The sequence below is a fragment of the Ascaphus truei genome, chromosome 20 (genome assembly GCF_040206685.1).
Source record: "Ascaphus truei isolate aAscTru1 chromosome 20, aAscTru1.hap1, whole genome shotgun sequence".
Classification (NCBI taxonomy): domain Eukaryota; kingdom Metazoa; phylum Chordata; class Amphibia; order Anura; family Ascaphidae; genus Ascaphus; species Ascaphus truei.
In genome coordinates this window covers 24,469,559-24,478,750 of record NC_134502.1, presented here as the reverse complement: position 1 = coordinate 24,478,750, position 9,192 = coordinate 24,469,559, and the positions used below count along the sequence as shown (strand labels likewise).

Genomic DNA, 9,192 nt, shown 5'->3' with positions numbered 1-9,192 from the left:
TTGTGAGACGCCCTCTTATCCCATCACAGGGAGGTGTCACTGACCCTATTATACTTATAAGAACCCTGTGTGTGAGACGCCTCTTATCCCATCACAGGGAGGTGTCACTGACCCTATTATACTTATAGGAACCCCGTGTGTGAGACGCCCTCTTATCCCATCACAGGAAGGTGTCACTGACCCTATTATACTTATAGGAACCCTGTGTGTGAGACGCCCTCTTATCCCATCACAGGGAGGTGTCACTGACCCTATTATACTTATAAGAACCCTGTGTGTGAGACGCCCTCTTATCCCATCACAGGGAGGTGTCACTGACCCTATTATACTTATAGGAACCCCGTGTGTGAGACGCCCTCTTATCCCATCACAGGAAGGTGTCACTGACCCTATTATACTTATAGGAACCCCGTGTGTGAGACGCCCTCTTATCCCATCACAGGAAGGTGTCACTGACCCTATTATACTTATAGGAACCCTGTGTGTGAGACGCCCTCTTATCCCATCACAGGGAGGTGTCACTGACCCTATTATACTTATAGGAACCCCGTGTGTGAGACGCCCTCTTATCCCATCACAGGGAGGTGTCACTGACCCTATTATACTTATAGGAACCCCGTGTGTGAGACGCCCTCTTATCCCATCACAGGGAGGAGTCGCTGACCGTATTATACTTATAGGAACCCCGTGTGTGAGACGCCCTCTTATCCCATCACAGGGAGGTGTCACTGACACTATTATACTTATAGGAACCCCGTATGTGAGACGCCTTCTTATCCCATCACAGGGAGGTGTCACTGACCCTATTATACTTATAGGAACCCCGTGTGTGAGACGCCCTCTTATCCCATCACAGGGAGGTGTCACTGACCCTATTAAGTTATAGGAACCCCGTGTGTGAGACGTCCTCTTATCCCATCACAGGGTGGTGTCACTGACCCTATTATACTTATAGGAACCCCGCGTGTGAGACGTCCTCTTATCCCATCACAGGGAGGTGTCACTGACCCTATTATACTTATAGGAACCCCGTGTGTGAGACGCCCTCTTACCCCATCACAGGGAAGTGTCACTGACCCTATTAACTTATAGGAACCCCGTGTGTGAGACGTCCTCTTATCCCATCACAGGGAAGTGTCGCTGACCCTATTATACTTATAGGAACCCCGTGTGTGAGACGCCCTCTTATCCCATCACAGGGAGGTGTCACTGACCCTATTAACTTATAGGAACCCTGTGTGTGAGACGCCCTCTTATCCCATCACAGGGAGGTGTCGCTGACCCTTTTAACTTATAGGAATGCCCTGTATTAGGTGCCCCGTTATCCCATAGGATCGAGGTTCTACTGACTGGTTTCTGATATTCGACACACACCAACAGGGAATATTATTTTGTGATGGATCCATACAAGTCCCCCGCTCTGCCTCTTTGTAGGATCACTACGTGGTTCTCCTATGTCCCACCGAGATGGATCTGCCGGTGAGAAGGGTCTTACAAATACCTCTATGGTCCCAGCGTGTCATCTACCTGCAGGGGTCAGCCCTAAAGGATCAGGATCTCATGAGAGCCAAGTAAGTGTCACCCTAAATACATTACCCTACAACAGGGGATGACCAACTCCAGTCCTCAAGGGTCACCAACAGGTCTGGTTTTGAGGATATCCCTGCTTCAGCACAGGTGACTCAATCAGTGGTGTAGTCAATGACTGAGCCACCTGTGCTGAAGCAGGGATATCCTTAAAACCCAACCTGGTGGTGGCCCTTGAAGACTGGGGTTGGCCACCTCTTCTTCCAACCACGGACTCAATCCTCCCCCCCCACCCCCACCAATCCTCCATTGACCTTGCTAATACAGCTCAACCCCGTTATAACGCGATCCGTTACAGCGCGGATTCGCTTATAACGCGATGTGAGCGTGGCTCCCAATTTTCGTATTTATCAATACTTTACAACACGGTTATTGGGATCTTAAATACTATATTGTACAATACATACAATTGTACATTATTTCTAACGCGATCCGCTTATAGCGCGATGCGATTCTCTGGACCCCAAGCACCGCGTTATAAGGGGGTTGAGCTGTAATACCTGAAATCCTTTAACTTATAAGAACCCCGTGTACGAGACGTTCTCTTATCCCATCACAGGGAGGTGTCGCTGACCCTATTAACTTATAGGAACCCCGTGTGTGAGACGCCCTCTTATCCCATCACAGGGAGGTGTCACTGACCCTATTATACTTATAGGAACCCCGTGTGTGAGACGCCCTCTTATCCCATCACAGGGAGGTGTCACTGACCCTATTATACTTATAGTAACCGTGTGTGAGACACCCTCTTATCCCATCACAGGGAGGTGTCACTCACCCTATTAACTTATAGGAACCCCGTGTGTGAGACGCCCTCTTATCCCATCACAGGGAGGTGTCGCTGACCCTATTATACTTATAGGAACCCCGTGAGACTACCATCCCCTTAATGCCCCTACAACCCTTTTAATACTCCTCTCCCCACACTCTCATTGGCTTTAATAACCCACTATTTAACCACCCTATTTTAAATGCCCCTCTGCATCTCAGCAACAATACTAACCAGCTCCCCCCATCTCTCTTGCTCCCCCTCCAACCCACTCCCCTCCCCTCTCCATTCCCCACACACCTCTCTGTCTCTCTCCTCCAACTCAATCTCCCTCTCATTTTCCCTGTTACTCACTTTCTCTCCCACCATCTCTCTTTCAATATATTCTCTCTCCTCCCACTCACTGTCTACTCTCCCTCTCTCTCTCTCCCACCCTCCTTCTCTCCTCTCTCTCCCTCTCTCCTTCTCCCACTCTCTCCTCCCACTCTCTCCTTCTCCCCCTCTCTCCTTCTCCCCCCCCTCTCCTTCTCCCCCCCCTCTCCTTCTCCCCCCCCTCTCCTTCTCCCCCCCCCCTCTCCTTCTCCCCCCTCTCCTTCTCCTCCCTCTCCTTCTCCCCCTCTCCTTCTCTCCCTCTCTCCTTCTTCCCCTCTTCTTCTCTCCCTCATTCTCTCCCTCTTCTTCTTTCCCTCATTCTCCCCATCTTCTTTTCACCCTCTATCCCCCACTCCCTCCCTCCCCGTCCCTCTCTCTCTCCCCCTCCCTCTCTCCCCCTCCTTCTCCCCCTCTCCTTCTCCCCCTCTCCCTCTTTCCTTCTCTCCCTCGCTCCTTCTCCCTCTCTCCTTCTCTCCCCATATCCTTATCTCCTTCCCCCCTCTCCCTCCCTCTCATCCCTTCCCCTCCCACACTCCCTCCTCCTTCCCTCCCTCCCTCCCCCTTCCTTCCCCTCCCTCCACCCCTCCTTCCCCTACCTCCCCCCTCCTTCCCCTACCTCCCCCCTCCTTCTCCTCCCTCCCACCTCCCTCTCCCCTTCTTTCCCTCTCTTCTTCTTCCTCTCTCCTTCTCCCCCTCTCTTTCTCTCCCTCTCTCCTTCTCTCCTCCACCTATCTCCTTCTCTACCTCTCTCCATCTCCCCCCTCCCTCTCCCTCTCTCCTTCTCCCCCTCTCTCCTCCCCTCTCTCCTTCTCACCCTCTTTCCTTCTCTACTTCTTTCCTTCTCTCCCTCTCCACTTCTCTCTCTCTCCTTCTCACTCTCTCCTCCCTCTCCCCCTCTCCCTCCCCATCTCCCTCCATCCCCACCTCTCCCTCCCTCTCTCTCCCTCCTTCTCCCCCCTCCCTCTCTCCCCCTCCTCCATCCCTCTCTCCGTACCTCCCCCTCTCTACTTCTCGCCCTCTCTCATTCTCCCCCTCTCTTTCTCCCCCTCTCTCCTTCTCCCCCTCTCTCCTTCTCCCCCTCTCTTTCTCCCCCTCTCTCTTTCTCCCCCTCTCTCTTTCTCCCCCTCTCTCTTTCTCCCCCTCTCTCTTTCTCCCCCTCTCTCTTTCTCCACCTCTCTCTTTCTCCACCTCTCTCTTTCTCCACCTCTCTTCCTCCACCTCTCTTCCTCCACCTCTCTCCTTCTCCCTCTCCTTCTCCCTCTCCCTCTCTCTCCCTCTCCCTTGCCCTCTCCCTCCCCTTATTCTCTCTCCTGCTGTTCTCCCATAGAATTGATGATGCAGAAGCCTGTTTTATTCTCAGCAACCGTTTTGAAACAGACCGGATTGCAGCTGTATGTCTAACAGGAGCGGGGAGAGTATTGGACAGGGTGACACAGTGACACAGACAGGAGGGAGCTATGGGACACAGTCTGTCCCTCCCCCCGCAGGGTGACACAGTGACACAGACAGGAGGGAGCTATGGGACATGGAGTCTGTCCCTCCCCCCGCAGGGTGACACAGTGACACAGACAGGAGGGAGCTATGGGACATGGAGTCTGTCCCTCCCCCCGCAGGGTGACACAGTGACACAGACAGGAGGGAGCTATGGGACACAGTCTGTCCCTCCCCCCGCAGGGTGACACAGTGACACAGACAGGAGGGAGCTATGGGACATGGAGTCTGTCCCTCCCCCCGCAGGGTGACACAATGACACAGACAGGAGGGAGCTATGGGGCATGGAGTCTGTCCCTCCCCCCGCAGGGTGACACAGTGACACAGACAGGAGGGAGCTATGGGACATGGAGTCTTCCCTCCCCCCGCAGGGTGACACAGTGACACAGACAGGAGGGAGCTATGGGATATGGAGTCTGTCCCTCCCCCCGCAGGGTGACACAGTGACACAGACAGGAGGGAGCTATGGGACACGGAGTCTGTCCCTCCCCCCGCAGGGTGACACAGTGACACAGACAGGAGGGAGCTATGGGACATGGAGTCTGTCCCTCCCCCCGCAGGGTGACACAGTGACACAGACAGGAGGGAGCTATGGGACATGGAGTCTGTCCCTCCCCCCGCAGGGTGACACAGGGACACAGAAAGGAGGGAGCTATGGGACATGGAGTCTGTCCCTCCCCCCGCAGGGTGACACAGTAACACAGACAGGAGGGAGCTATGGGACACGGAGCCTGTCCCTCCCCCCGCAGGGTGACACAGTGACACAGACAGGAGGGAGCTATGGGACATGAAGTCTGTCCCTCCCCCCGCAGGGTGACACAGTGACACAGACAAGAGGGAGCTATGGGACATGGAGTCTGTCCCTCCCCCCGCAGGGTGACACAGTGACACAGACAGGAGGGAGCTATGGGACATGAAGTCTGTCCCTCCCCCCGCAGGGTGACACAGTGACACAGACAAGAGGGAGCTATGGGACATGGAGTCTGTCCCTCCCCCCGCAGGGTGACACAGTGACACAGACAGGAGGGAGCTATGGGACATGGAGTCTGTCCCTCCCACCGCAGGGTTACACAGTGACACAGACAGGAGGGAGCTATGGGACATGGGGTCTGTCCCTCCCCCCGCAGGGTGACACAGGGACACAGAAAGGAGGGAGCTATGGGACATGGAGTCTGTCCCTCCCCCCGCAGGGTGACACAGTAACACAGACAGGAGGGAGCTATGGGACACGGAGCCTGTCCCTCCCCCCGCAGGGTGACACAGTGACACAGACAGGAGGGAGCTATGGGACATGAAGTCTGTCCCTCCCCCCGCAGGGTGACACAGTGACACAGACAAGAGGGAGCTATGGGACATGGAGTCTGTCCCTCCCCCCGCAGGGTGACACAGTGACACAGACAGGAGGGAGCTATGGGACATGGAGTCTGTCCCTCCCACCGCAGGGTTACACAGTGACACAGACAGGAGGGAGCTATGGGACATGGGGTCTGTCCCTCCCCCCGCAGGGTGACACAGTGACACAGACAGGAGGGAGCTATGGGACATGGGGTCTGTTCCTCCCACCGCAGGGTGACACAGTGACACAGGCAGGAGGGAGCTATGGGACATGGAGTCTGTTCCTCCCCCCGCAGGGTGACACAGTGACACAGACAGGAGGGAGCTATGTGACATGTAGTATGTCCCTCCCACCGCAGGGTGACACAGTGACACAGACAGGAGGGGACACGGAGTCTGTCCCTCCCCCCGCAGGGTGACACAGTGACACAGACAGGAGGGAGCTAGGGGACATGGAGTCTGTCCCTCCCCCCGCAGGGTGACACAGTGACACAGACAGGAGGGAGCTATGGGACATGGGGTCTGTCCCTCCCCCCCGCAGGGTGACACAGTGACACAGACAGGAGGGAGCTATGGGACATGGGGTCTGTCCCTCCCACCGCAGGGTGACACAGTGACACAGACAGGAGGGAGCTATGGGACATGGGGTCTGTCCCTCCCCCCGCAGGGTGACACAGTGACACAGACAGGAGGGAGCTATGGGACATGGGGTCTGTCCCTCCCACCGCAGGGTGACACAGTGACACAGGCAGGAGGGAGCTATGGGACATGGAGTCTGTCCCTCCCCCCGCAGGGTGACACAGTGACACAGACAGGAGGGAGCTATGGGACATGGAGTCTGTCCCTCCCCCTGCAGGGTGACACAGTGACACAGACAGGAGGGAGCTATGGGACATGGAGTCTGTTCCTCCCCCCGCAGGGTGACACAGTGACACAGACAGGAGGGAGCTATGGGACATGTAGTATGTCCCTCCCACCGCAGGGTGACACAGTGACACAGACAGGAGGGAGCTAGGGGACACGGAGTCTGTCCCTCCCCCCGCAGGGTGACACAGTGACACAGACAGGAGGGAGCTAGGGGACACGGAGTCTGTCCCTCCCCCCGCAGGGTGACACAGTGACACAGACAGGAGGGAGCTATGGGACATGGAGTCTGTCCCTCCCCCCACAGGGTGACACAGTGACACAGACAGGAGGGAGCTATGGGACATGTGGTCTGTGCCTCCCCCCGCAGGGTGACACAGTGACACAGTGACACAAACAGGAGGGAGCTATGGGACACGGAGTCTGTCCCTCCCCCCGCAGGGTGACACAGTGACACAGACAGGAGGGAGCTATGGGACATAGAGTCTGTCCCTCCCCCCGCAGGGTGACACAGTGACACAGACAGGAGGGAGCTATGGGACATAGAGTCTGTCCCTCCCCCCGCAGGGTGACACAGTGACACAGACAGGAGGGAGCTATGGGACATGGAGTCTGTCCCTCCCCCCGCAGGGTGACACAGTGACACAGACAGGAGGGAGCTATGGGACATGGGGTCTGTCCCTCCCACCGCAGGGTGACACAGTGACACCGGCAGGAGGGAGCTATGGGACATGGAGTCTGTCCCTCCCCCCGCAGGGTGACACAGTGACACAGACAGGAGGGAGCTATGGGACATGGAGTCTGTCCCTCCCCCTGCAGGGTGACACAGTGACACAGACAGGAGGGAGCTATGGGACATGGAGTCTGTTCCTCCCCCCGCAGGGTGACACAGTGACACAGACAGGAGGGAGTTATGGGACATGTAGTATGTCCCTCCCACCGCAGGGTGACACAGTGACACAGACAGGAGGGAGCTAGGGGACACGGAGTCTGTCCCTCCCCCCGCAGGGTGACACAGTGACACAGACAGGAGGGAGCTATGGGACATGGAGTCTGTCCCTCCCCCCACAGGGTGACACAGTGACACAGACAGGAGGGAGCTATGGGACATGTGGTCTGTGCCTCCCCCCGCAGGGTGACACAGTGACACAAACAGGAGGGAGCTATGGGACACGGAGTCTGTCCCTCCCCCCGCAGGGTGACACAGTGACACAGACAGGAGGGAGCTATGGGACATAGAGTCTGTCCCTCCCCCCGCAGGGTGACACAGTGACACAGACAGGAGGGAGCTATGGGACATAGAGTCTGTCCCTCCCCCCGCAGGGTGACACAGTGACACAGACAGGAGGGAGCTATGGGACATGGAGTCTGTCCCTCCCCCCGCAGGGTGACACAGTGACACAGACAGGAGGGAGCTATGGGACATGGAGCTTGTCCCTCCCCCCGCATCAAATGAATAGATGGAGAAATGTTTATCCCATACTGTATGTCCTTCCCATCTTGTAGGACCACCAGACCATCCTAAGGGCGTGGGCAGTGAAAGATTTTGCACCCAACTGTCCCCTGTACGTCCAGATACTCAAACCGGAAAACAAGTTTCATATCAAATTTGCAGGTAAAGTAATTAATATCTAAACTAGCAACCATATAGGGAGGGGTTATATGGGGCAATAGGAGGAGTTATAGGGAGGGGTTATATGGGGCAATAGGAGGAGTTATAGGGAGGGGTTATACGGGGCAATAGGAGGAGTTATATGGGGTAATAGGAGGAGTTATAGGGAGGGGTTATATGGAGCAATAGGAGGAGTTATAGGGTGGGGTTATATGGTGTAATAGGAGGAGTTATAGGGTGGGGTTATATGGGGCAATAGGAGGAGATATAGGGAGGGGTTATATGGAGCAATAGGAGGAGTTATAGGGAGGGGTTATATGGGGTAATAGGAGGAGTTATAGGGAGGGGTTATATGGGGCAATAGGAGGAGTTATAGGGAGGGGTTATATGGGGCAATAGGAGGAGTTATAGGGAGCGGTTATATGGGGTAATAGGAGGAGACATAGTGAGCGTTATATGGGGCAATAGGAGGAGTTATAGGGAGGGGTTATATGGGGCAATAGGAGGAGATATAGGGAGGGGTTATATGGAGCAATAGGAGGAGTTATAGGGAGGGGTTATATGGGGTAATAGGAGGAGTTACAGGGAGGGGTTATATGGGGCAATAGGAGGAGTTATAGGGATGGGGTTATATGGGGTAATAGGAGGAGTTATAGGGAGGGGTTATATGGAGCAATAGGAGGAGTTATAGGGAGGGGTTATATGAGGCAATAGGAGGAGATATAGGGAGGGGTTATATGGTGTAATAGGAGTAGTTATAGGGAGGGGTTGTATGGGGCAATAGGAGGAGTTATAGGAAGGGGTTATATGGGGTAATAGGAGGAGACATAGGGAGCGGTTATATGGGGTAATAGGAGGAGTTATAGGGAGGGGTTATATGGGGCAATAGGAGGAGTTATAGGAAGGGGTTATATGGGGTAATAGGAGGAGTAATATGAGGCAATAGGAGGAGTTATAGGAAGAGGTTATGTGGGGTAATAGGAGGAGTTACGGGGGGGGGGTTATATGGGGTAATAGGAGGAGTTATAGGGAGGGGTTATATGGGGCAATAGGAGGAGTTATAGGGAGGGGTTATATGGGGTAATAGGAGGAGTTATAGGGAGGGGTTATATGGGGCAATAGGAGGAGTTATAGGGAGGGGTTATATGGGGCAATAGGAGGA

The 9,192-nt window shown here is 55.2% G+C and overlaps 1 protein-coding gene across 1 annotated transcript in view; it reads left to right on the top strand.

The window, feature by feature from the left end:
- Positions 1 to 9,192, top strand: part of LOC142471039 (potassium channel subfamily T member 1-like) — a 35,839-nt gene that overhangs the window by 9,001 nt on the left and 17,646 nt on the right. Inside the window, exons 2-4 of the mRNA XM_075577837.1 lie at positions 1,435 to 1,571; positions 4,056 to 4,119; positions 7,925 to 8,033. Of these exons, the coding sequence (XP_075433952.1) occupies positions 1,435 to 1,571; positions 4,056 to 4,119; positions 7,925 to 8,033 (310 nt within the window). The remainder of the gene's footprint in view (positions 1 to 1,434; positions 1,572 to 4,055; positions 4,120 to 7,924; positions 8,034 to 9,192) is intronic.